Raw genomic sequence first — 27,975 nt, 5'->3', positions numbered from 1 at the left:
TGCAGTAATTGTAGACTTACAGGGAGTTGCAAAGATAGTCCAGAGAAGTCTACTTACCCTACAGCCAGTTTCTCCCAGTGGTTCCATCTTCCATTGCTGCAGTTTAGTATCAAAACTGGGAAATTGACATTGACTGTGTGTGTGTGCGTGTAGTTCCATGTCACTTTATCATCCGTGTAAGATTCATGAAACTACCACCACAAATATGATACAGAGCTGTTGACCACCTCAGAGATCCACCCCAGTGCTGCCTGTCAAAGTCACACCCACTCCCCACCCCAACCGAGAGTTCTTTGAAAATCTAGGAATTGTGAGAGGGACCAGGAACCTGCAGTGGGTTCTCCAGTCCTAGGATGCAGGGTGAGATTTTGCCTCTGAGGAAGAAAAGGCAAGCGCGATGAGCTCCAGTCTCTCTGGGAAGTGTATTTGGTTTCAGGCTGACTGCCCTGAGTCACCCAGAGAGGGATGCTGGGAGACAGGAGCCCTAGCTCTGCTTCCCCATTCCCTCGGCGGGGCAGTGTAGTTTGGGAAGGTGCTTAGAGATGCCAGGAAATCCTGAGTCTGGAAGGAGACGTGAGGGTCACCGGAGCAGCCTCCCCCTAGTGCCAGTGCTGCCTTGCCCAGCAGACCTGTGCTCGTTCCCCACCACCCCCCATCCCAGGGGAGAATTTCTTTAGCCAGCAGGCATGAAGAGGGACCTTTCATTTGTAGTTTCTGCCTTGGGCTGAAAAAGTCAGGGCAGACCTGCTGCCTGGGGCCCTGGAGGTGAAATATAAGGTGAGACAGTGCGATCAGAGGGAGAGGTGAGCTGGTCCTCAGGGAACCCCTCAGTATTATGAGACAGAAAGGCTTATGAGGACACAAGTCTGATGAGCAACACAGGCTGAGCTCCTAGGGGCTCACAGCCCCAGGTGGCAATGAGACAACTCCTCAAAACGGCATGACATAGGAAAGAGATCAGATGTGTGGTGAATCCACGGTGCTGGGGGATCCAGGGAAGGCTTCCTGTAGGAGGTGGCCCTGAAGCTGGCCCAAGACTGATCCTCTATAGATGTTTAAAGATGATCATGGAATTTTGCAGGAGGAAGAGGTACCCAGAAATAGTCAGGGCAAGGGGGCATGGGGCGGGGAGAGGGCATTTTGGGAAGACAGAAGACCTGAGGAGATGGCAGGCTGCTGGAAATGGGCTCTGGAGGGTGGGGGCCGGGGTGGGGGTGAGCCCAGGAGGAGATGTATAGGCTGTAGCAGCGCCTGAGGTTCCAGGGGAAGGGTTGAGTTCAAACCAGCTGCAGGGCTGGGTCAGGAGCTTGGAACCACAGACAGAGGTGGGAGAAGCCCGCCCCTGCTCCTCCCCCAGCCTCCCACTCCCAGGTGGCCCAGGGCACCTCCCAGATCTGGAAGGGCTCCAAGCCAAAGGGCCAGGTTTCCGTGTTTACAGTCAACCCTGGGAGAGGAGAGGAGGGTGGAAGGAGGGGTGGTTGCCCGAGGAGGCCGGCCGGCTCTCTCCAGCTCCAGCTCGGCTGAGTTGTGGGAGGCTCGGGAACCCGCTCCCAGCCCGACACGCCATGGCCGCGGAAGTAGACAGTAGGCCCAGGGGTCTCCCCGGCGGCGCGAGCTTGGGCGCCGCCCGAGAACACGTGCAGGCGGTCACCCGAAACTACATCACCCACCCCCGCATCAGTGAGTATGACCCCCAGCCGGTGTGGTCGGGTGGACTGCTGCGTCCTCAGGCCCTGCTTCTCAGCCTCAGGGTCAGAGGAGGACCCAGACCTGGGGAAACCTTAGGGGCCTTCCGTGCTGCGGAGTGGCCAAGACGGGGGGACAGAGGTCCCCAGCCCAGGGTACCCCAGAGAAGCGGCAGCGGAGTAGCTGCAGGAACCTTCCTGTGATCAGTGACCCTGCACTGAGACCCCGAGTCCACAGAGAGCTCCCAACTGCCCCCAAGAGCATGCGTGTGTGTGTGTGTGTGCCCCTGTGTGGATGTGTTTGGGGTGTGTTCATATGCACCCCAGGATACTCAGCATGAGGAGTTGTGTGCATTCTCGGGGAGGGGAACGTGTGACCCCTTGTGTGACCTCTGGTGGTGTGTGCATTCTGGGGAAGGGCTGTGCCTGGGGGGTGTGTGTGCTCCCATCTCCACTTGGGTGATGATATATGTGTGTGAATACGATTGTGACAACTTGAGAGTGTGTACCATCAGAAAGGAAATATGTGAGACTGTGTGCATGCTTGTACACTTGGGTAAGGGGGTGTGTGTGCCAGCATGTGGGCTCACAGGGAGAACATGGATGACTGTGGTCAGATGGCGTCACACGTCAGTGTGTGAGCAGCTGGGAGAAGGGCAAGTGCCTGGCACCCAGGTGTCAGGTGTGGGGGCTGTAGGGGCTGGATAGACCCTTGTGAGCTTCTAAGGGGCGTTGGGGGTTGCTCGAGTGCCTGTCCTGCAGGCGTGGGCCAAGTCCAGATGTCTGGGGCCAAAAACCTGGTAAGGCCCCAGGGCCAAAGCCTGTACCACCCCCGCCCATCATCTTTCCTTGTCCAAGGTCACATTCCCTGGTCTGGTATGGCAAATTACTGGATTCTCAGACACCCAGCTCACTGGAGTAAACTGGCCTGGCCGGCACCAGCTAAGCAGAGCCAGAGGCTCCCAAGAGGGTGCATATGGGGGGACTCTGGCCTAACACAGCCACCCCTCCGTCTGCAGCCGGCCAGCCCCACGGAGGCAGCTGAGGGTTTAGGGTGCAGCACGCCCACACCATGGAGAGCGGAGAGCGGAGCAGAATGACCAGGCCCAGGGCTCGGGGAGCAGCTCTGGGTGGGGGCACTGAGGGGCGTGGAAAACCCCAGCCAAGGAGAAGCTGAGTGGGGTCAGATTTATCACGGAGGTGCCATGGGGACCGGGGAAGATGAAGGTCCAGACTCTCCCCTAGGGCAAAGCTGGGGTCACCAAGGCCCAGAAATGTGCAGTGACTGGGCCCCCCTTGAGTCCGAGCCCAGACCTGGAGACCTGAGCAGAGTTGGTTGACCTTTGTCCAGGCCCTGTGATGGCCTCCCCCTCCCCCTGTGAGAGTGGGAGAGCTGCCTGGGTGCTGAATAGGGCTGGGTCTGAGGTCTGGCTCCCTTTCCTCCTTCCTGGAATGTGCCCTCCCAGGGTGCAACCTTACCCCAGGATCCCCTCCCGCCAGTCCCCTCCCAGCAGGCTTATTTATAGTCGACAAGCCCTGGCACAACGTGCAACACCCAGGAGGTTTGACCCGGGTCTGGAAGCCCGGGAAGCAGTGTCCCCCTGGTCCACCCCATGGGGCCCCTACCCAGGTGACTGTGTTCACACCCAACAGCCGACCCAGAGTCACGGGTCAGCGCGGGGTGAGCCCCTCGCTCCACGCCTGCATTAAAGATGTTATTGCGATGACAAAGGCCACTCCTGTGCCTCTGCCGCACACCAGTGTCCTCCCAGCACCCACCCAGGGGCCCGGGCCGGCCAGCAGCCCACCTGAGGGAGGCTGGATTCCTCAGCTTGCTTCTGGAGTTTCCTCCAACTCCCCCTCCTCCTCGGAAGCCTGGAGGGTTTATTTCTCCCTGGGGGTTTGGACTCCTGTGTCTCTCTCTGCCCTCCTCTCCCTACCAGGGACTCTAAGCACTTCCAGGCAAGAGAACTTCATGTAGAGGCAGAAAGAGCCCAGGAGGAGAGCGGAGGGACCAGAGAGCCAGGGGACGGGGGTGGGGCAGCTGGTTCCCTGCCCCCCAGCTCACTTGGCCATGGGTGGGGATGATGAGTCCAGGGGAAGACTTCCTGAAGGAGGAGGTGGACTAAACAGGCCTGAGGCATCAAAAGTGATTTCTCTGCAGTGGCTGAGGGAGGGGACTGGGTCAGAAAGGAGAGTGGGGTGGAATCAGGATGGGGAGTGACTCTGCAGTATCCACCCTGGGAAGGAAAGGACCACTTTGCCTTCCTCGGAGCTAGAGCTGTTCTGCACCAAGAGGAGGTGACCTGGGGCTTTAGCTGACTGTGTGGGGCAGAAGATAGTAGGGCGACAGGTCGGGGCACACAACCAGGGCAAAGGTTAGGACGAACCGGCGGGCAGGAGGGCTGGAGCCAGGTCAGATCGCCTAGGGACTTGAGTGCCAAACCACTGGCCGCCTTGGTTTCCTCGACCAAGGGCTGGGGAGGTGACGGAGAGAGTTCCACCATTCAGGGTCTTGGGCTGATTCTAAAAACCCTCCTAACCCCTGCCCGCCCTCCCCTAATCCCTCCAGCAGGGATCAGGGAGGAGGTGCAGGACCTGCTGCCCCGGGCTTGCCCCCCCCTTGGCCTCACGCATGGGCGCCCGCCTGAGTCCGCTCCCAGGACGCTGCAGGTGTGGCGGGCCGGCCCTAATTAGCGGAGCCCCGCTGAGCCTTTGACGGGGAAGGCGGTGGGGAGGTGGGGGCAGGCAGGGGCCCGCAGCCCAGAGAACAACCCAAAGTGTCAGCTAGGACAATGGAGAGGGGGTAGGCAGAGCAGCTGAAGGGAGTGTCTGCAAAGTCTCTGGAGGCCTGTGCCCCTCAGGGGTCTTCTGGTTCAAGCCCTGCCTCCAGCAGCATCTCCGGGGTCAGGGGCATGCCCCGGGGCTGGGGTAGGGGCTCTAAGGCCTGAGCATCACCAGACACTGTCTTGATTTGTGGTGGGCCCTCGGAGAAGTCAGCTGACTTCCTGGGCCTCGGTTTGCCACTGCATGCAATGGACACAGTCGGAGTTGGGTGTGGGTGCAGACAAAAGGCCTGGCTTCCGATCAAGGACACCTTTGTTGCACAGCCACTACCTTGGCTGTGTCCAAACCAGAAAGGCTCTAAGAAAAGACACTGTCTAGTCCGACAGAGGAGACATCCCTAGTTTGAGGGGAGAGACACGATCTGCCTCGAGTAACAGACAAATTGGAAAGCAGGACTCTCTCCTGGGTGCCAGCTGTGGGGTTTCAGAGGGAAAGGACCTGGTCAGTCAAGGGCGAGGCCTTGAAGGCAGCCAGTCACCAGAGGCTGGATGGAAATGGCCATATAACTGGATTATCTGCAATGAATAGTCCAGGCTATGCCATATGAAAGTCACTCAGTCCTGTCTGACTCTTTGTGACCCCCATGGAATTCTCCAGGCCAGAATGCTGGAGTAGGTAGCTGTTCCCTTCTCCAGGGGATCTTCCCAACCCAGGAATCGAACCCAGGTCTCCCACATTGCAAGCAGATTCTTTACCAACTGAGCTACCTGGGAAGCCCAAGAATACTGGAGTGCGTAGCCTATCCCTTCTCCAGGGGCTCTTCCCGACCCAGGAATTGAACCAGGGTCTCCTGCATTGCAAGCAAATTCTTTACTAGCTGAGCTACTAGGGATGCCCCCAGTGCTGTATTCAGTCAGCAATGAGAGCCCAGCTCCAGGCCTGCCAGAAGCCTGGGAATGGGCTATGATGAGCTGGAACTTCGAGACATAACTGTGTGAAATTGAGAAGTGCAGATGGAGCTCCCAGCTCCACTGCAGGCAAACACGTTGCCTGGCTCCCCCAGACCCACACCCAGATCACTCCCTTCTTTGTGACCATCACCACTCCTCCCCTCCGCAGGTAGAGTTGTTGGGTATCACCAAGGTGTCTGGGGGGAGCCAGCTGTGAACAAAAGGAGGAAGTTGAAAGACTCGTCACCCCCGGTGGAGTTAGAAATGTTTCCCTGGGGATTTCTGGATCTGGTGGGGGGCACTCTTCCTCTCCTGCACCCCCACCTCCCTGCACGCCGCACCCCCACTTGATCTTTCTTCAGGCTGGTCTTGGTATTTTCTCCACAGGCGGGTAAGATGCCAGCACTTTCCTGGAAATGGAGGGTCTCCCTGCCCCATGCTCCATCCCCTGTCCTCGCAGTCCCCCACCTTCCCTCTGCTGGACTCCTCAGCCCTCTCCACTCCACACAGTCCTGGTAATTCAGAGGATGTGGGCAAAATGCCACCTGGCCAGGAAGGGCATGTGTGGCTGTTGGGTGATTTTCTTGGTGGGGAGGCTGATGCCACAGCCTCTGTCCTCCCCCTCCAGAGGCCGGGCCTTCCTGTGCCTTGGCAGGCACACCCTCTTTCACAGGGAAAGTGAGCCTGTGCCCGGCAGCCACGATGCCCTTCTCCAGGCCTCAGGACCTCCTCACCTGGGCCAGCCGTGCCCTTCGTCCAGCTCTCTGGGGGCTGCCGGGATGACCCCGTTTGACCTTGGAGCCTCAGCTCAAATGGCTCTTCCTGCAAGCTGCCTCCTTCAGCCCATTTCCACCCACCCTGCTCTTTCCATCTGTAGCAGTTATTGGCAATTATTTCCTCTTTGTGTTGTGCTTAGTTCTGAGTCATGTCGGACTCTTTGCAACTCGATGGACTCTAGCCCGTCAGGCTCCTCTGTCCATGTGATTCTCCAGGCAAGAACACTGGAGTGGGTTGCCATACCCACTTGGGGAAGACCCCCAACTCAGGGATCGAACTCAGGTTTTCTGTATTGCAGGGGGATTCTTTACCATCTGAGCCACTTTAGCCCCTTTTAAATTGTAGGCTCCATGTTTTATTTGCCTCCTTTATTTGCATAGCCTGGTACTGAGAAGGCCTCTAATGGTCAGGCTTGAAGGGAGAGAGGGAGGGAAGCGGAGCTTGGAGGGCAGATGTGAGAGGTCGGAGCCAGGTAACCATCTTGAGGTCTCAGCATCCAAAGGTATGAAGGAGTAGCTGGAGGGGGTCCGAGGAGGTCTGAGGGGGGCGATTAGGGCAGGGCCTTCAGGGAGCTGCGGAGGGGAACACGTCCAGGCTGTCATCCCTTCCCAGGGCAGAGCCACACTGGAGCGTGAGGTGTGGCTCCACCTGGAGCCTCCTTCGTGCCTCCACGAAGCCACACCCCATTCGTCCTCCTGATGGCAGGAAGAGAGGGCAATGGAGCCAGGCTTGTGGGAGGCTGGGCTGTGATCATCGCTGCTGGACAAGGATTGGGGCGGAGGGCATGGTTTTAAGAGGGAAGATACCAGAGCTTCCTTGATGGGAAGGCCATAGAGAGAGGGAGCGCTGGCTGGGGACCCCAGGGTGCAGCCCTCTCTAGAGCCTGGTTCCTGGTGCCACCGGGGTGGGCCTGGCTAAGACGGAATATGGGAAAAGGAGAAGAGGATGGTTCAGGTGGGTGGTGGTTTGAGGGCAGGAAGGTGAGGGAGGGCCCTGGCTCAGGGCCCAACTCCAAGAAGAACTTCTCTTTCTTGAGTTTTCCTAATTGCTCCGGATAACCAGGCAAACATCTGTGCAAAGATCCCCTGGCACGCTTGGTCTTCCAAGCCCAAGTCCCTGGGAAAGGAACTTAGATCTCACAAAAATAAGGGGTTGACCACTGAGCCTTAGACCAGGGAGGGCATGGGCTGGGGCATTTAGCTTCACCTGGCGGGGCAGCTGGGCAGCCAGCTTGCTGGAACCATGAGAGCAGGTAGCTGGGAGCCATGTGGTCTGATGGGAAGCACGAGGTGGGGGGTCCCCAGCCCCTGCTCTGCCACAAAAGTCTGTGACCCTGGGTAGGCTTCCACTTCTCTGGGCCCCATCCTTCTGGCCTGTTGAGAAAAGGGCTGGACCCCTCTCCCACCTGAGGCCCTTCCAGCCTGGAAGTGACCTAGCGACCTCGAAGACACCCCCAACCATCCGCCCTGCCAGCCTCCTTCCTCCCGGTTGTCTCATTGGCACTTTGAAAGGAGCCTGGGGAAGGGATACCATGTCTCCAGGTTACAGGCAAGGGAGGGGCTCAGGGGCCCTCAGCTAGCCCCTCACAGAACCAAGCAAGCTTCCTGCCTGCCAGTCCATGCTCGACTCTCTCCCCTCCCCCACAGGCACCCGATGAACCCAGCTTCATGGAGGAGCAGGGCCCTGCTGGCCTTTCTCCCTGATGCCTGGACCCCCACCCCACTCACACACAGACTGCCCAGTCAGTGTGGGTGATGGAGAGGAGTGTGGTCCTGCCAGGGGTGGGGTGAGGGGTAGAGAGGGCAGCTCTTATCGAATCTCCAGCTTTTGGAAATGCTGTGGGTCAGAGAGGAGGGAGTGGGTGAGTGGGGGCTGAGGCCAGAGCGGCCTCAGGGATAAAAAAGACCTCTGGCTGACTGCGGAGGGGAGAGGAGGCCTCTGCCCTGGCCCTGGCCCTCCCCCAGCCTCCTGCAGGTGTCCGAGACAGCGGGGGCCCTGCGGACAGGGGCATGACCCTTACAGCAATGGTGGCTGGCCCTGTCACAGCTAATGATCCTGATGGCCTGGGTCCCAAGAGGGGTGGGGGTGGTGCTTAGAGGGAGGGAGGGCAGAGGATGATTCTGTGTGTGTGTGTCTGTCTGTCTGTCAGTATGAGACCCTCACCCGCCTCCACCCTTCCCCCAGCCTACAGGACCGTGTGCAGCGTCAATGGGCCCCTGGTGGTGCTGGATCAGGTCAAGGTAAGATTTCCACCTCTTCCCAGGGACAATTAAATCTCAGTGCTCACTGCCCCTGCGCTGATTTCTTCTAAATTGCCCTGCCCTTAGGGGTCTCCCAGGCGCCCACCTCATTCTTCCTAACCCTCCCACCCTCAGTCACCCAGGGTTTCCTCCTCCCACCTTTTCTGTGGACCCCACCCTGGCCTTTAAGAGACCTGCTCCTACCAGCCATCAGCAGGGCCTACTGGGCTATCACGCCTCTTTCTTCATCAGTAGAATGGCTGTATCTAACTTCTCCCAGGGCAGGAATCTCCCACCAGTCGCTCAGGGATGTTTTTTAAAGGGAAGAGGAGGAGGTGGCAGGCAGAGGGATAGCAGCTAACTTTTCTCCAGACCTGGAGGTTTTCAAAGGTCTTCGGAATACCTCAGCCTGGGAGCCAGCAGCTGGAGTGGGAAGTGAAGAATGCCTCATAGCGGAGGGTGTGGGCGACTTGGTGTCCCTGGGAACTGCAGGACCATGGCAGACACTGGGAGTATTCTGAGTTCGAGGCTGGGGATTCTCGAGACACAAAGAGCCCTGCAAAGCTCCCAGGTCACTCTGCGTCCCGCCACTGTTGGTTCCACTCCTGTCTCCCGCCCCACACCACCCACACCCTAACTGGACCTGGGTGCCATCCTTGATTCCTCCCTTCCTGGGCCCCCGTCTGTCAGCGCTCATGCTCTGTCAGCATTCTCCCACCCACTGCTCCCTTCTCAGGGCCATGGCTTCTGGGTCCCCAGCCTGGCGCCCTCTCATCCTCTGCCATGCAGTCCCAACCCCTTCCCTCCCCTCCTCCTAATTCACCAGGGCTCCCCATGCCTTCCCCACACAGACCCTCCATCTGGTGGGGTCCTGCACACCTCTCCACGTCCCATCACTCTCCCTTCCCCACCTAGAAACCCACACTGTCTCTGTGTGGAGCTCCCATTGATGTCTCCAGGCCTTTGCACATACTCTGCCTTCCCAATGACCTTTTCCTCATCGCTTCTTCTGACTCACCTTCTCCTGGAAGCCTCTCTTAGCCTTCTGGACAGTGAGCTTGTCCCTGCTCTTGACTTTGTGTGCTGTCTTGCCAGCAGCATCCATCAAGGCATTTGGTCACCAACTGTCACATGTAGTGACCAAATCTTCTCCCTAACCCCCACAATTGGACTTGGGTGATGTTTATGAATCCCAGGCTCCCAGAGCCGCACACTGCACTTTTACTGAACACCCAGCCCATCATGCTTGCTCAGTTTGTTCAAAGGAAGGGTGAGTGAATGAATGAATGAATTTAAGAGTGTGACTGATTATGGGCCTGTCAAAATCTGGCCCTCTTAAAAAGATCAGACCCACTCATTTCGGGAAAACAGATTCCGAGCTCATATGGACATCACAGTTGGGCCCATTAGTGTCGGGGATGTCCTGGAAAGAAGTGTGATGGAGTCAGACAGTGTGACTCAGACTTCTTCAATTTTAATCCCAGATCATTCCACCCTTTCTATTAACTACCTGTCAATTCTAGATCAGCAGCATAAGCACCACCTGGGACCTTGTTAGAAATACGGATTCTAGGGCCCTACCCCAGACTGACAGAAACTCAGGGTGGGGCCCAGAAGCTTTTTTTCATTGCCATCCAGGTGATCTGATGTTCCCCGAAGTTTGAGAACCATCTGTCTAGGACTGTAAACCCGTTTCCTCATCTATTAACTGACAATAGGGCTGTTGTGGGGATCAAATCAGATGAATGTATTGTTATTATTCCTCCTCAAGAAGAGCTAGGATATGCTGATATGCCTGATTAAATAGTCAGTGAATCTCCTGCTCCCTTGCCCACCTCCATCACACTCCCTACCTGTCAGTCTCTACAGGACGCTGCGTGGTAAGGAGAGTCAGTGTCCATACAGACATCCAGTTGTCAACTGTAAATTGGTGCTGGACTGTGAAACTGGAGATAGATCCCAGGCTATGCTCCTGAGATTCCGGGGCGCATCTGTAACTCTTGCATAGTAACTGCGTGATGGAGAGACTCAGAGAACCCCGGGCTTGCAGAGGGAAGGAAAGGAACCAGCAGTTGATAGCCTCATAAGTGCAGGAGTTGGAGAAGGCACCTTTATGCATCTCTCTCCACTGTCTCACATCCCTTGTTCTAGAGTTGCTTGGGCAAAAATGCCATAATTCTGTCTCTATAGCGCCACCTTCTGCCCAAATTGAATCACACAGGCAATAACGCTTTCTGCTTCCATCTGCCTCAAAAGGAAAAATAGCTGGTGGGAAGAATTGTGTAGGTCAGAAGTTCTTAGGAATTCCCTGGTGGTCCAGCGGTTAGGATACAGTGCTTTCACAGCAGGGATCCAGGTTCGATCCTTGGTCAGGGAACTAAGAATCCACTTGGCAAAAAATAAATGTGAAGTTCTTAGCCAGATACTAAGGGCTTGGAGATTGTATGCAAACCTTTTAAGGAAGTAGTCATATGCCTGTGCACTGAAGGGGAGGGGCATAATTTCCACAGTTTAATCTGATTTTCTAGGGTCTGTGACCCAGAAAATGCTACATCTCTGCTTTGTCAAGTATAAAATGGATTCTTCTAGATTCTTGAATAGCCACACTCCAAGACCTGATCTCACAAAAGCACACTCATACACTCACACACGTACCCTCACACACAAGTGCACAGGTTCTGCAAGCATTAAACAGGAGTCTGGATATCTCACGTCCACCTGCCTGGAACACTTTAGAGAGATTTCACTAGAGCAGTGGTTTCTGAGTCAGCAGCCTGGGTTGAGACCCAAGAATGTGCATTCCTGAGACGCTCCCAGTGGCTACTGCTGCCTGGAGGGCCAGACCACACAGAACCTCTGCTCTGGAGGATCTTTGGCGCCTATATTCTGTGTTTCCAACTGGCCCTTATTTGAGACTCACCTTATCTACCAGACTTGTTTCCAGATGTCTGTGGCAGCTCCCAAACTTCAGGGGAAAAGCTTGTGTGTATCAACTTAGACAACAGTCTCCAAGGAGGAGTCCCCAGACTGCCCTGCGTGTTGTCAGAGGCAGAGGTCTGGGAGGCAGCACACCCTGTACACATCCTGCTGGACTTGCTAAGAACTTTCCAGGCCCCTGTGTCGGCCCCCTGGCTGGCTGGGATCGGGGTTGAATCTGCAGCGAAGGAGGAGGGTTGCACTGAACTGTCCACACTCCCTGCAATCCTCTTAGTAACGAACTGAGAGAATCAGGCCTGTGGCTGGGGAACAGGGTAGAAATCCAAGCTCATCGCTGCACACTGGAATTCTCTCGCTGCACACCCTGCTCGAAGTGGCTAAGCCTACCCCTCCCCGCAAATAAATAACGCATTCTCTTCCTAAAGGATTCTGGACAGTACTTTCCATGCCTGCCCCATGCTTCTGACAGTTCTTCCTTCTGTCTGGCTGTAACCTTCCTGTTGTTTAAAGTGCATTGTCTCTGACGTTTCAAATCCTTCAGGGACACTCCGCGCGCCAGCTCCTCTCCCCTCTACCTCACCCCCGCCCCCGCCCCCAACACACACACAAAGATCGGTTTTGTCACTCAGCTGCCTGTCTTCTCTTGGGCCCACTCGGGCCGGGGCTCTGTCCAGTATCTTCCTCCTGAGGTCAGCAGCCCCCCATCTGCGCCACAGACAACGAGGCCAGTGGCCGTTTCCGAGAGAGACACGCAGGCCCTCAGAGAGCAGGAAGAGGGGAAGGAGCCAGGACTCGCACTTCACCGGTTTCCCGGCCCCAACCCGGCTAGTCCTTGCTCTCGGGCTCCCTCTTGTGGTTGCGAAGCCAAAGCCAGTCCCTTCAGCGGACCCCAGAGCACTCCTCTTGCAGCGAGCTCCCTCTCTGAGAGTCCCCACTCCGCGGGATCTGAGGGTGCTTGAGGGGAGAACAAAATTGCCTTCCTGGCATACTCTTTACAGGACAAAGAGGGGCCCGAGCCAGAGCTACTGTCAGAGCTGGGAAGCCTCCGGTCTTAGGTTCCACCCCAGCAGGGGTGCCCTGGGAAAGAGGACCCCGTCTTGCTCACACCCCTTTGGGGAACTGAGCCGTCCACGCCTCTTCCCTGGCCCTTAAGGTCACTGGATTGTGGACAGCAGGGAGTATAACGATGGTAATGATGGTGACAGCCACATCACTGTGCTTGAATATGTTTCCTTTTTTTTGTCCTCACGGGGCACCTCCCACATCTTAGTTCCCCGGCTAGAGATGGAACCCCCACCTCCTGCAATGAAGGGAAGTCCCCCCAACTTTTTTTTTACATTTTAATTACGTGCACACACAAAACATGCTTTTTGCAACGAGTGAAATTAAAAACACAAAGTTAACCATTTGCTCCTGACCTCTTTATTCCCAACCTCTTGATAACCAAGTAAAGATCCTGCTATATGTGGGCAAATATGAGCATGCCAGATATTAATGTTGGTGTTTGTTAGTCTCTTAAAATGTGTGGAGTATTTCCTCCATGTGGTAGATTTTAGTTATCCTTTTGATAGTGACTGTGGTTTGGATTTACTGTGTAAATGTGAATGTACTGTGATGTACTTCCTTTTTGACAGACATTCAGCCTGTTTCCAGGTTTTGCTGTTACAAATAGTAGGATGCCTTTATTGCTGCAGGATAGACTGTCCCAAAATAGAACTGCTGGTTCAAAGTGTATATTTCTTTTTATATAGATATTGACAACTTGGAGCAAAATTGCTTGTCCAGCAAGGCAGTGATACATGAGAGGACCCACTTCCTAGCATCTTTTCATCCCTGAATATGTGGTCACCTGTAATTTTGCCTAATAGCTAAGACTAGTTCTGTCTTGCTTCTAGTTGCGTTTCCCTGATGACTAGGGGGAGTTGAGTATCTTTCTCTGTTGACGTCTCACTTCCTTCTCTGTGAACTCTTCCAATGTATTGAGTTGCACATTTTGCTTTGTTTATTGTTCACCTTTGTTGATGGTATCTTTGTCATCCAGAAATTTCAAATGTTTGTGTTATCAAAGATTTCTATTTTTTGTTGGTGGCTTCTGGATTTCTTATCTTGCTTAAAGATGTCTCTCTTATCCAGCTTTTAGCTAGATTATTCCATAAGAAGGGAAAGAAGAAAAGTTCTTCTGGTGTTTTGTTTTAGTTTTATATTTAAATTTTTATATGCCTGGAGTCTGTTTTGTGTTTATGATGGGAGTAGATACCCAGCTATCTTAGAACCATTCGTACAACAGATTCTTTTCTCCTGTGAACTCATCTGCCACGTTTGCTCTCTAATAATCTCCTAAAATCTGGGCTCTGTTTCTGAACTGTAGCCTTCCCCATCTCTGTTTTCCTCACACCAACACTGACCACTTGACCTCAGTAGCTTTAGAGCATGTTTTAATATCTGACAAGGCAAGTCCTCCACTCCTAATCTTTTCCATAACTGCTTTTGGATATTCTCAGACATTTAAATGATTTTAAGATCATTTTTAAGTTCCAGGAGAAACAATCCATTGGGGAAGCATTGAATTTCTATCCATTTGAAAAGGATTTGAATTTTTATGATAGTAAGTCATACTGTTTTGGAAAACACTATTGCTCTCCATTTGTTCAGGGCTTGTTTTCTGTCCTTTAGTAAGATTTTATTATTTTCTTGTACTTTTCTTGTTAAATTTATTTCCAGATATCTTATGGGTTTTGACCCTATTGTGAATGAAATATTTCTCTCCATTTCCTCTTCTGTTTATTGCTGGAATAGAAAAGAGAGAGATTGATTTTTTCGCTTTTTGCATAAATTTTGTTGAATGATCCCTTTTAACATTCTGTGATTCTTTTGGGGAGAAACACACTCTTTTTAAATTGAAGAATAGTTGATTTACAATATTGTGTTAGTTTCGGATGTACAGCAAAGTGATTCAGTTTTGTTTTGTTTTAAGTTTAATTGAGGTATAGCAAACACACACAGAAGAAAAGTCATGACTATAAAACTTAATGAAGAGAACACAAACCAAGAGTGACTCCGTTTTATTTTATTTTTCAGATTATGAGATAAATTATGAGAATGGGATTAACAGGTACAAGCTAATTAAAATAGCTAAGCAACAAAGATTTACTGTATAACAGGGAACTATATTCAAATCTTATAATAACATATAATGGAAAATAATTTGAGATTGATTGTTATATATTTATCTTATACACAGCCAAGTTTTCTTATTAATTCTGGGTGGGGTTGTTTTTATTTGGTTTCATTTTTAACTAGCTCCTTTGAAGGTTTTTTAGGTATACAGTATCACCTGCAAACAAAGGGAATCCTGTCTCTTTTTCCATTGGCATACTTTAATTTTAGTTTTCATTAAAACAATTTCAAATTTATAAAAAGTTGCAAAAATAAAAATAGTACAAGGAACATCCATATACCTATTTGTTCTAGCATTTGCTCTGAGTGAATGTGTGTGTGTGTGTGTGTGTGTGTGTGTGTGTTCTTCTTTTTATTTTCTTTAGAGCTTTTGAGGGTAATTTATGTCCAAAACTCTAGTGTGTACTTCTGAAGAATAAGGATGTACTCTTACATAACCACAGTAGCTTTCAACATGAAATTGACACTGATACTTTTATCTAATCTACAATCCATATTCCAGTTTATAAGATGACCTACTAAGTCTTTTATAGCATTTTTCTCCCTCTGGAATAGGATTCAGTCTAGGGCTGACTATCACATTTAATCATCATGTCTGTTTAGCCTTCTATAATCTGGAATATTTCCACAGCCCGCCTTCAATATTTCTGAACCTTTCAAAAAACAGTCTTTGGCTGATTCATGTTGCTATTTGGCAGAAAACAGTAAAAATGTAAAGCAATTATCCTTCAATTAAAAAATAAATATTTTTTTTAAAAAGAAATTAAAAAAAAAACAAAACAGAACATTATTTATGTTTAGTATACTTTTCAACTTTTTTTTTGTCTTACTATTAAACTAAAATTTCCAAAGCAATATTATGTAACAGTGGTGATATAAGCATCTCTCTCTGTGCATTACTGATTTTACTGGAAATGAAATGGGTTTAGCATTTTACCATTTATAAGGATATTGATGCTGGCTTTGGTAAATAGTCTAGTATGCAAGGAGTTCCCTTCCATTCTTGTTTTACATAGAACTATATTAGAAAATGACTGCTGGATTATATCGAAAGCCTTTTGGCTTCTATTTACATAACCCCGTGCGATTTTTCCTTTAGGTTCACAAACTCCGTATTATTATGAACCATGTTGTGAGGTGTTGACTGATTCCCAAAGGTTGGTGATCTAAGCTGGCGTGGCTGGAATAAACCCTACTTGGTCATACTTGCTTATTTATTTAGTATACTATTTGATTTGACTGACCAATAGTTTATTTATAATTTCTGCCTCTATGTTTATAAGAGAAATTAGTCTATAGTTTCTTCGGGGATACTATCCATTAGATTTGGGGTTTGGGAGTTTTTCATTTTACAGTTTTGCTTTCTTCTAATCTCTATCTTCTCTCCATCTTATTACTTTGGTTAGTTCTTCCAATAAAGCTGAATGGAACGATGATAGCAGGCAGTGTTGTTCTGCTTCTATTTTTAAAGAGAATGTTTTGAACATTATACTATTTTCTACAGGTTTTCTGAGGCTACTTTTTAAGGTTAAGGAATTCCCCTTTTATTCTGTTCTTTTTGTTTTTGTTTGAAATCGTGGGTAGTTTTAACTTTTTCTAAAACTTGTTGAAATAATGTGTTTTTTAATCTTGTAATTCATTAATAAGGTAAACATATTAGTAGATTTTCTAATATTAGACTAACTTTGAGTTCCTGGATTAATCCTAGCTTAGTCTTTTTTATTTTTCTTTGTGTGAGTGTGCATTTATCTTCATTTTTTGTTTTTAAAAATTTTTTCTTTGTTTCCTTGGTTTGTTTGTAACATGGTATTTTTTGGTACGTTGCTGGATTTCATTTGCTAATATCTGCTTAGTAGTTTTGCATCTATGTTCATGGTTGAGATTGCCTATAATTTTCCCATTAATATCTTATTTTGTATCAAGATTATCCTTGACTCATAAAATGAATTAAGACTTGAGTTTTTCTTTCAGTGTTTTGAAGAGCTTAAGTAAGTTTCAAATTATTTGTTTCTTGATTGTTAGAACTCACTAATTATCTGGGACTAGTGTTTTCTTCATGGAAATATTTTAAGTTATTTATCTGCTATCTTGAAGATTATAGGTGTATCCTGGCTTTCTATTTTGTTTTTAATTGGATTTGATTTGTATTCTTCAAGAAATTTATTCATTTAATTTAAGATCTGAAATGCTGCATGAAGTTAGTCCTAGGTTTAAAATTATTTTTAATAGTATTAGTACAGCTAATTTTGACTTTTTATTGCAACAATTATTTACTCATGTCTTTTTTCTTAGCATTGCCAGAGATTTGTCTGTTTTATTAAGCTTTCAAAGAACCAGTTTGGCTTTGATGATCTTCTCTATTATGTATCTGTGTCTTGTTCAATGATCTCTGCCCTTTTATTATTTCTTCAACTTTGTTTGGAATGTTAATGGTGTTCTTTTTTCTGACTTTTAATGTTGCATATGTTCAAAACTACCTCCGCCTTTTCTCTTTTCTAATATAAGCTGTTAAAACTTTAAATGTGTCACATATACGTTGAAAAACAGTTTTTCATTTTTGTTTAGTGCTAAATGTTTTCTAACCTGATATGTAGAATGTTTCAAAGTTTCCAAACATAAGAAGTTTTTTCTCACTGTCTTTTTGTTACTGGCTTCTACCTTACTTTGCTTATGGTCAGAAAACATTGTACAGCTGGCTATCAGCTGTGGCATGAAGTGCTGTCCTTTTTATTATTTTTTGTTTCTCCTGTCATTTTACTTTTGATGTCCTCTAATATCCAAGGAGTAATTTAAAGGAGTGCTTTAATTTCCCAGAATATTAGAAACACTGCATGAAGCGACGCCATCTTTTCATCATTTATTTTTATTGGATTATGATTATGACTTATTCCCTGAAGTGAATCAAGGAAGCAAGACGGATGGGCAGCAAGCTGAGGGATGCCGGGCAATGCTCTGTACTCTCTTCAGTACCTCCCCTGGAAGAAGGCGCAGGCGGAGGACTTAGCTCTCCTGGTGCTGACCAGAGCTGAGGACCAGGGTAGAGGGGAGGGGCTGCCCCTCAGCCCAGCTTCTGTGGCTCAGCTCGTAGCCTGCTCTAGAACTCGGCTCCTGAAGCACACACAGACAGCAGAGCTTGGGGATTCCCACTGGGCAGCCCTCCACCTGCGCATCTGTGATCCTGGAGGGAAAGACCGATCGTTTTTTTAAATTGAGTTATAGTTTATACACTATAAACATTGCTCTTTTCAAGTGTATAGTTCAGTGAGTTTTAGTCTATACACAGACTTGTGCAACTGTCAGCAGTACTTGATTCCAGAACATTCTCATCACCTGCGAGAAGCCCTGCACCTGTTAGTTTCTCCGCCAGTCCCCAGCAATCACTGATCTTTTTGCTTTGTGGATTGGACCGTCTGGACATTCCGTATCAATGGGACCACGTCCTCTGTGGCTTGCTGTGTCTGGATTCTTTCACGTAGCATGATGTTTTCAAGGTTCATCCGTGTTGTAGCCTGTATCAGCACTTCATGCCTTTTTAAAGCTGACTTGTATTCTACTGCATGGATATCCCACCTTTGTTTATCCAGTTATCAGTTTGTGGACTTTGGGGTTAGTTTCACTTTTTGCCTATTATAAATAATGCTGCTGTGAACCTTCACATGCAAGTTTTTATGTGGCTATGTGTTCCCATTTCTCTTGGGTATACACCTGGGAATGGAATTGTTGGGTCACATTGTAACTCTATGTTTAACCTTTTCAGAAACTGCTAGACTATTTTCCAAAGTGACCACACAATTTTACCTTCCCACCATCAGTGTCTGAGCATTCCAGTTCCTCCACAACCTTAACACGTGTTATTATCTGTCTTTATTAGAGTCATGAGTGTGAAGTGCTATCTCACTGTGTGTTTCCATTTCTTTAATGACTAATTAGTTTGTGCTATTTACTTAGTGGCTCAGTCATGTCCAACTCTTTGTGACCCCAGGGACTGTAGCCAGCCAGGCTTGTCTGTCCATGGCAAGTGTCCAGGCAAGAACACTGGAGTGGGTTGCCATTCCCTTCTCCAGGGGATCTTCCCACCCCAGGGATCGAACCCAGGTCTCCTGCATTGCAGGCAGATTCTTTACCAGCTGAGATACCAGGGGAGCTCAATAACTAATTAGTTGGGCATGTGTATATCTTCTTTGGAGAAATGTTTATTTAGATCCTTTGCCAGTTTAAAATAGCACATTCATCTTTTTTAATTAACAAATTAGCTTTTGGCCACCCGGGGTCTTGCTGCACACGGGCTGTCTCCAGTTGTGGTGAACAGGGGCTCGTTTCTGGTTGCAGTACTCTGGCTTCCCGTTGCGCTGGCTTCTTTGTTGCAGAACACGGGCTGTAGTGCGCGGGCGTCAGGAGTTGTGGCTCACGGGCTTAGTTGCCCCATGGCTTGCAGATCCTGCTGGGCCAAGGATCAAAGCTGTGTCCCCTGCATTGGCAGGCGGATTCTTAACCACTGGACCACCAGGGAAGTCCAGTATTTGTCTTTTTACTGTTGAGTTGTAAGATTTCTTTATACATTCCAGATATCGGCCTGATTCTAACACTAAGAATGAATACCTCCCTTGATCTTAACCAAAAGAGAAGTGATTGCCTGATTCTTTTTATTCCTGAAGACTGTGAGGACTACACATGAATTGATCCCAGCCCCGTGACCAGGGAAAGATTGCCACTGGTAGATGGGGACACATGGGAGCCAAGGACAGCACTTTGCCAGTGTGTTCATCATTAATCCACAGGGGCAGAAACAATGGTCAGGAGACCTACACAGCCATAATAACGACTACATTTTATTGAGCTGTTACAAGGTCCCAGCCCCAGATAATGACTTACCATATAGTATATATTCCTTCTCACAGCAGCCCTATGAAATAGGGGTTAGTATTATACCCACTTTAAAGATGAGGAAAGTAAGGCTCAGAGACATCATGTAACTTCCACAAGGTCACACAGCTTCTAAGTGTCAGAGTTTCAGTTCTAACCCTGGTCTTCCAACTCTAAAGTCAGTGATCCTACCCACCCAAGTATACTGCCTTGCAAACAGAATTCAAACTTTCCACTTAACCAGTCTCTCAAGTTCATTTCCAAGAGTGTCTGGGCACAGGATGGGAGAAAGGAGCTTGAGACCGGGGAAGGCTGGGGAGGAGACAGGGAGGAGTGTCTCTCTGTCTCTCTGTCTCACTGTCTGTCCTCACTGTCACTCTGGGCTGCTCTCCCCTCCTACCAGTTTGCCCAGTATGCTGAGATTGTCAACTTTACCCTCCCCAACGGGACTCAGCGGAGTGGGCAAGTGCTCGAGGTTTCTGGGACCAAGGCAATTGTGCAGGTAAGTGGTGTCACTAAGATGTTTCTGGTTGAATAAATGAATGAACCCACAAAGTGTCCACACTCTCATAAACTCCAAAGGCAGAAAATGGCCTGTTTTCCCTGAAAGCACCTTGCCCAGAGCTGGACACAAAGGGAGCCTAGAATGGGAGGCCCCATTCTCCCCAGCAAACCCCCTGTTAAAGTAACTAACCTCTTATCCTGTAGGTGTTTGAAGGGACCTCTGGGATTGATGCCCAGAAGACCACCTGCGAATTCACGGGGGACATCCTACGGACCCCAGTGTCAGAGGACATGCTGGGTGAGGGGTAGGGTTGGGGGGTGGAGCGCCCCTCTCTCCGTCCAGTCCAGCGTCCCTGACCAAGTGCTTAACAGACCGTGCTGTTGTTGACTCCCCAGCTGTCTGCCTCCCTTGGGAGCCCTCTGAGGTCAGAGGTTGTGCCTTCTCTTTGACCCCCAACCTGCGCTCAGGGCCTGACATACAGCAGGTGTTCAGTACATGAAGAAGGCAACTTCAGTAAACTAGAGGACGAGGACGTTTGGGGTCAAGCTGGAGTGAACTGCACATCCCCTAGTTATCTCCCAAGATCTGCCATCCCTGGCTCTCTCCTCTCTCCAGCTCTAAAAAGCCCTTATTTGAGTCATTGTCCCGGCCAAGGTCTTGCCTATAAAGGTTTCCAGGAGAGGAGGGAAGGCCCCCAAGGGGAAAGTCACTGTAGCCAGCCCCCTGGGGATCACTGAGGGCTGAGGGCAGGGGGACATGGGGCGTTTGGGACAGGAGGGACAGGTGGGAGCTGGTGGTGGTGTGGAGGGTGAGCAGCAGTGAGAGACCCGGGGCTGGTCCTGAGCATTCTCCAAGCCCCCTCACCCACCCCCAGGTCGGGTTTTCAACGGCTCAGGCAAACCCATTGACAAGGGGCCAGTGGTCATGGCAGAGGACTTCCTGGATATCAACGGTAAGTGAGGCTTTGGACAGCTCCCAGGACCCAGCTTCCAACCACCTTTCCCCACCCCAGTCACAGCCTGTGTCACCTCACACTCGGAAGTTCTGCCTCAGACATTGCCCAGGGTTCACCCCCAGGACTGGTCAGACCAACAGGTGGATCAGGTGAGATACCACAGCAGCAAAGGCCTCCCTGTCCGGGGCCAGCAGCACTTCACGTCCCATTCCTATAAAATGCCATCATCATTATGCAAATTCCCCACATGCCCAAGACTTCTAATGTGCCTAGATGGTACCATCGAACAGAGCAATGGGCTGTGGTTTTTATTTAAATACAAACTAATTCAAATGAAATAAAATTTCATGTCACAACCCCACTGCACGTGCTCAGTAGCTACAGGTGGCCAGGCCTGCATCCTGAGCAGCGCAGTTAGAGCACGTCTCCATCATTGAAGAAAATTCTGTCCTGCAGTGCTCCTGGGGCAGGGCTGGGGGCGGTACACGGGGAAGGGCCTGAACCCTCCTGCAGGGCCTGTGACTGCCATCTCCCAGGCCAGCCCATCAACCCCCACGACCGCATCTACCCCGAGGAGATGATCGAGACAGGCATCTCGCCCATCGACGTCATGAACAGCATTGCCCGTGGTCAGAAGATCCCCATCTTCTCAGCAGCTGGGCTCCCCCACAATGAGGTGAGGACTGTGTGGGGCCTGCAGGCACGACCAAGGGGAAGGGAAGGAGCAGGGGCCAGAGCTGTGGGCCAGCAAGGGTGCCTCCTGTGCCGAGTGGGCAGGGGCCAGCGGAGCTGGGGCCACCGGCAGCTGTCTTGTGGCAGCTCCGGGCCTCAGGGCTGCACAGGCCCCCGTGGTGTCCCCAGACAGATCTGCAAGCCTCCTTTCTGAGTGAGTGGGGCCCCCACTGGTTCACGAGAGAGCCCACACATAACCTCAGTGTTGAAAGTCCTGCTCAGCTAAGAAGACAGCTCTACCCGCTGGTCCTCATGGTGCTCTTTACTTGCCTGCACTGAGCAAACCCCACCTCATGCCAGCCCCACAACTGTGTGGAACTTCTCTGGGAAAGTTTCCTACCCTACCCCCACCACCAAGAGCAAACAGCCCAGTTCTTCCCAGAGCAGCTGGGGTGACAAGGTTTCTAGATGGTTCCCACTGACCACCCACCCCCACGACTCCTGGATGCACCCCAGCTCACCTTCAAAATGCCCGGAGTGATTGGATGGTCTAAGTGTCCCTGACTCCTGCCTACACACATCTCATCCTGGATCTGGTAATCCCACACACCACCGGCCCCAGAGACACCCCAGCATGGGGCGGGGGACAGGGGGTTCTGAAGGACCTAGTTGCCCCAAACTCGAGGTAGGTAGTTGTTCTTTGGAACTGTTTTTCCACCCTGCTCTTCATGACAGGCACCCTGGGCTGGGGCGGCCCTTCCCCTGGGAGCGGCTATAGGACCCAGGGGAGCCCTTCCATGTGTGACCTTGGGTCCCTCCCACCTAAGGCCTCAGCGGGAGGATGGACAGAGCATCACCCTGCCCACACTTCTCAGTGGTGCCCAGAGGCGCCGGCTCAGGCTCCAGTTCTGATGTCCTTCCTTCTGTCCCCAGATCGCCGCCCAGATCTGCCGCCAGGCTGGGCTGGTGAAGAAGTCCAAGGCCGTGCTGGACTATCATGATGACAACTTTGCCATCGTCTTTGCAGCCATGGGGGTAAGAGAGGTTGGGCAGATGACAAGTTCTGTAGGTGGCGGGCGGGCCCTTGGCCCCTTGGCCCCAGGCATACCCCATCTAAGGGGGGAGACGTAATCCTTCTAGCCAAGAACCTGGCCTGTCTGTTGGGAGAGGCAAGAGTGTGAATGAGGGCTGGGCAGTGTGTCCCCCACAGCAGCCCCAAGAGGATTCTGGGGCAGCTGGGGAAGGAGGAAATTAGGGGAGAAAAGATGGCTTCAGGACAGAGAGCCCAGGGGCGCTCAAAGGAACAAGAGGTTTAGCGGGTCAGGTGAGGAGCAGGGTGACACCGAGCAGCTCAGCCTGACGTCTGAACCTCTCTCTGGGGTTCTGATGAGACCCCACTGACTGATAGCTGGTAATAGCTATACTATACTATAGTAATAGGCTTTGCTGGAAGAGATGGGAGGGGCCTGGCCCCACCTCCAGCCCTCCCTGCCGTGTGTCCAGGTGAACATGGAGACAGCCAGGTTCTTCAAGTCTGACTTCGAGCAGAATGGCACCATGGGCAACGTCTGCCTCTTCCTGAACTTGGCCAACGACCCCACGTGAGCACCCACGCTACCTGTAGGCAGCAGGCCCTGCCCCCTTCCAAGACCCGCAGCCCAGGTCTCAGGCTTCGCCAGAGCTGGGAGAGCAACCCCTCATTGTGCAGATGGGGAAACTGAGGCTGGGAAAGAGGTGGGGACAGTGCAGGAGGAGATAGTGAGAGCCAGACCACCGCCTGCTGGCCGTCTGAAGCCCATCCACCCTCCCTACAACCTGCATCCAGCCACTGCCGTAAGTCAGGGCTCCTCATCTTAGACTTGCTTCCGCAAGGTCACCACTAAAGAGGTATTTCCCTAAACCATTTGCTTAGAAAAACTGCCATTTTAAAAGTTGAGAAAATGTGAATTTAAATCTGTAGGTCAGGTGATGAAAACCAAAAACCAAAAACCTAATACTAATAATAACCTAATACTAATAACCTAACCAATAACCAAAAACTGTCCTGGGAGCTGAACGTACTCCAGAAACTAGGGAGCAGAGCTCAGGAGGCCCAGATGGTATCCTAAAGAAAAGTGCCATGGGCACAGGGCCTGGGGTCTGAGTGACTGGAGCGGGAGGAAGGGCCCCGGAGCACTCACTGTGGAAGGCGCTGCAAGGCAGGCAAGTATATGGCCCACACGTGTGCTCAGGAACGGAGAGGGGAACAGGAAGGAGGGAACCCTGAGGACACAGAGAGTGGGAGCCTTCTGGCTGACCCAAGCCCAGGTGCCCTTGGGGAGGGATATGCAGAGCGCCAGCTGCTGAGCTCTGACATGCCATCTGCCCTCCGGGCCCTGCCTGGCCCTCTCACCCAGCTCCCTGCCTGCCTGTCCCAGCCTCTGTCCCTGTTCCCACCTTGAACAGCAGGATGTGGTTGAGGGCCCAGTCTCCCAGGAACCATGGCCTGGACCTGGGGGCCAGGGGCTAGGGCTCATCTTCCCCAGTCCTTTGCTGCTGTGCACTGTACCAGCTTCCAAGTTCACTCTCCATGCAGCACGGGGGCTAAAGGGAGCACAGGCCTGGCCTCCAGGTGCTCTAACCATTGGCCATACCTGCAGGATCGAGCGGATCATCACCCCGCGCCTGGCACTGACCACGGCAGAGTTCCTCGCCTACCAGTGTGAGAAGCACGTGCTGGTCATACTGACGGACATGAGTTCCTATGCGGAGGCCTTGCGGGAAGTGAGTTGGCTGGCGAGGAGGGTCAGGCTCAGCGCCCCCTAGTCATGATCCCAGAGCTGGCCCACGCAGGCCCACCCCCATCCCATTCCTCGTGGTCACTGAACCCCCCATGCCCATTCTTTGTATCATCCCCTTACCCCAAGGCCCATGGGTATTTCAGGTCTCAGCTGCCAGAGAGGAGGTGCCTGGGCGCCGAGGCTTCCCTGGGTACATGTACACTGACTTGGCCACCATCTACGAGCGGGCGGGCCGCGTGGAGGGCCGGGGCGGATCCATCACTCAGATCCCCATCCTCACCATGCCCAATGACGGTGAGCCACCTCCCTGCCCACTGCCCCCTGCAGTCCCCTGCCCTCCCGTCCCACCCAGACACTGACAGGACCCATGCTTCTTTCCATGAATGCACACTAGCTCCACTCCTCCAGCAGGGTAGGCACTGTCCCTTCCTTGCCTCCACCTGTCACCCACTCCTGTGAGGGAATAGAACCTACATGGCCCTGCGTGGGTGGAGACCTGAACACCATCTTTACTGACACCAGTGCTTCTCCTTGCAGATATCACCCACCCAATCCCAGACCTGACGGGCTTCATCACAGAGGGACAGATCTACGTGGACAGACAGCTTCATAACAGACAGGTAGCATCCCCTCTCTACCCACTTCCAAGTCTCTCTACCATCTCCAAAGACAATGACTAGTAACCAGTATACCGCTTCCCACTGCACTTTACCTCTAGTGAATGAGGAGGGGCCAGGCAAGGCTAACCCTAAACAGGAGCTAATCCCCACGAAGACAGTTTGGTCCCCAGAAAGAAGACAAGTCTGGGTGGAGTCCAGCCTCCTTGGCTGTGGGATCTTTAGAAAATCATTTCATCTCTCTAATCCTCAGTTTCCACATCTGTAAAATGGGAATGATAATACGTATCACACAGTTGCATTGTGGAGAACAAAATAAATTGGTGGGAATTTCCTGGTGGTCCAGTGGTTAGGACTGCATGCTTCCATTGCTAGGGGGCACAGCTTCAATACCTGGTTACATGTCACCTAATACAGCCCCCCAACCAAAAATCCAAAACAAAAAAGTATACAGTATAAAAGTACACATAGATATAGAAAGCATCTAGCAGATCATAGATACAAAATAAATGCCAATTCTCTTTTCTTTCCAGTAGTTTGCTTTACTGAACAAAAACGATAGGTAACTGAGACAAGTAGGTGGTGAACAATATGCCTGTCCCAAAGAGGACTGTTTCCTCTTTGGCAGCTTCTTCCCTTGCAGCTAAGAGCTATTAAGTTTCAACTCGTTTTCATCTCAATAATAATCAAAAGTTTTGAAATAGTTAGACTTTCATGAACTCCCCCTTCCATTCTATCTAGGCACACACATCTAGACGCCTGTATACCCAAGCCCCAGGATTTGTGGGAGATAAAGGGGGAGGGGTGTGACCAGCCCATCTTTCTGTGGGATGAATAAGGACCAGTCTCAGGAGAACCACAGAGGGAGGGAAGACAAATAAAGGGGAGAAGGAGGGGAAAGTTCGGACCCTGCCTTCTGCCACTGCCTGTTTCGGCTCCCCCCAGATCTACCCGCCCATCAACGTCCTCCCTTCCCTGTCGCGGCTGATGAAGTCCGCCATTGGGGAGGGGATGACCAGAAAGGACCATGGAGATGTCTCCAACCAGCTGGTAAGGAGTGAGCCCAAGGGCTGGTGGGAAGCTAGTTTCAGAAGCTGGAGGCTGGAGCCTTAGTTGGATCACGAGCTTTTCTTCTGGCAAACAATCCCTCCCCTTTTGGGGTCCCCGGACGCACAGTCAGATGGGGGAACACGGGACTCCTGCGGTAAGCCTGCCGTGACTGCTGATCCCCTCACCCCCGCCCCGCCCCCTTCACCCAGTATGCCTGCTACGCCATCGGGAAGGATGTGCAGGCCATGAAGGCAGTGGTGGGAGAGGAGGCGCTCACTTCCGAGGATCTGCTCTACCTGGAATTCCTGCAGAAGTTTGAGAAGAAGTTCATCAACCAGGGTGAGGCGCGTTGGGGGCATTCAGGCAGCAACCGCCTTACTCCGACACACACACACACACACACACACACACACACACACACACCCTTGACACTCCTGCTCTGTCCGTAGGTCCCTACGAGAAACGCTCGGTGTTCGAGTCTTTGGACCTGGGCTGGAAGCTGCTGCGCACCTTCCCCAAGGAAATGCTGAAGCGCATCCCGCAGAACATCATCGATGAATTCTTTTCCCGCGAGGGGGCGCCACAGGACACTGAAGCCGACACTGCGCTGTAGCCCCGCCCGCCCTAAGAGCAGGGTCCAGGGACCGCCTTCGTCCGTCCCATCCTCACGGTCCACACACTTTAACCAACTCCGTGCCCACCCTCAGCCCGCCACGGGCTATGAGGAGAGAGGAGGCCACTTCTACATTCCAGTCCTTTCCCTGGATTCCCCGAATTGAGAACCAGAAGGTGGTTAAGCCTGTATTCTCTGTCTTGTTCTGATAGGAGCATTTGTATATTAAAAGTAGCCCCCATCCCATAAGAATTCATCTCATGTAAAAATAAGATTGGTAAAACATTGATGATTGTTGGAGCTGAGGGTGATGGATTTGTGAGGTTCATTAAACTATTCTCTCTACCTTAAAAAGAAAAAACACATTAGTGTCTTAACCAATAACAGCATAATTCTTCTTAGGGAAATATTTATCTTCCTTAAAAAGTATCTTAATAGGTATCTTAGGAATGTGAGGTCAAGGGCCATAGAAAGCAGTCTCAAGGCCACAAAAGATGCCCGCCTAAGATATGCCAGAAAGGAATTTGGTTTACTCTAGGGGAGTTGCTGGGGAGATAGCCTGAAGAAAAGTGCCCCCGGTTAAGAAATGGGTGAAGAGCATCCTAAAAACCAGGATACTGATGTTCCTTTGAAAACTGCCCACTCTTCTGTAATGCCCTCCCTTCCTGCCTCCTCTGTCCCATCTACGGTGAAGTCATGAATGCTTCCTAAAAGGCAGGGAAGGCTGGGAAGGTAGATCTTCAGCAAAAGACTGAGTCCCATTTCTGGGTCAGTGTGTTATGGAACCAGGCCGGAATTCTTGGATCAAGAGCTGACACCAGGGACTTCCCTGGCAGTCCAGTGCTTAGGACTTCGGCTTCCAATGCAGGGGATGAAGCTGAGATCCTGCATGCCTTTCCACCAAAAAAAAAAAAAAAAACAGAAGCAATATCATAACAAATTCAAAAAAGACTTTAAAAATGATCCACATCAAAAAAAAGAGCTGACACCAAAGGAGGCCCTGAGAATAAAATTGCCATCCCCAGGACAATTTATAGCCATTTTAGGGAAAGCTTTTGGGTGTCCACAGGGCACAGGGTTGTTTTTACTTACTAATAGCTTTATTGAGATATGATTCACATACCATACAATTTACCTATTTATAATTGTACAATTCAGCAACTTTTAGTGTATTCAGAGAGCTGAGTAATCATCACAACAACCAATTTTAGAACACCTTCATCACCTCAAGTAGAAACCCTATAACCTGAGTTATCACTCCTCAAACCCCTCTTCTACCCCTTCCCCAGTCCAAGGTAATCATTAATCTTTCTATTTCTGTAGCTTTGCCTATGCCGGTCAACTCATATAAATGGAATCATACGATA

The 27,975-nt window shown here is 50.9% G+C and overlaps 1 protein-coding gene across 1 annotated transcript; it reads left to right on the top strand.

Moving 5' to 3' along the window:
- The first annotated feature begins 1,422 nt into the window (after positions 1-1,422).
- ATP6V1B1 (ATPase H+ transporting V1 subunit B1) lies at positions 1,423-27,975 on the top strand. Its single transcript, XM_061431978.1, has 14 exons — positions 1,423-1,680; positions 8,384-8,439; positions 19,820-19,918; positions 20,125-20,218; positions 20,796-20,873; positions 21,413-21,552; positions 22,482-22,583; positions 23,052-23,149; positions 24,188-24,311; positions 24,472-24,622; positions 24,866-24,948; positions 25,891-25,995; positions 26,205-26,334; positions 26,445-27,975. The coding sequence occupies exons 1-14, from the start codon at positions 1,566-1,568 to the stop codon at positions 26,606-26,608; spliced, it is 1,539 nt and encodes a 512-aa protein (XP_061287962.1). The 5' UTR covers positions 1,423-1,565; the 3' UTR covers positions 26,609-27,975.

This window comes from Bos javanicus, chromosome 11 (assembly GCF_032452875.1).
Source record: "Bos javanicus breed banteng chromosome 11, ARS-OSU_banteng_1.0, whole genome shotgun sequence".
NCBI lineage: Eukaryota > Metazoa > Chordata > Mammalia > Artiodactyla > Bovidae > Bos > Bos javanicus.
Note: the sequence above shows the minus strand (reverse complement) of the source record. Positions and strands in the feature narration are given on the sequence as shown.

Bases quoted from the DNA above. Each gene is read 5' to 3' on its own strand.
- ATP6V1B1 (XM_061431978.1), top strand. From the start codon at position 1,566: ATGGCCGCGGAAGTAGACAGTAGGCCCAGGGGTCTCCCCGGCGGCGCG. The intron at 20,219-20,795 runs GTGAGGGGTAGG...ACCCACCCCCAG, and splicing joins AGTGTCAGAGGACATGCTGG to GTCGGGTTTTCAACGGCTCA. The intron at 25,996-26,204 runs GTAAGGAGTGAG...CCCTTCACCCAG, and splicing joins GAGATGTCTCCAACCAGCTG to TATGCCTGCTACGCCATCGG.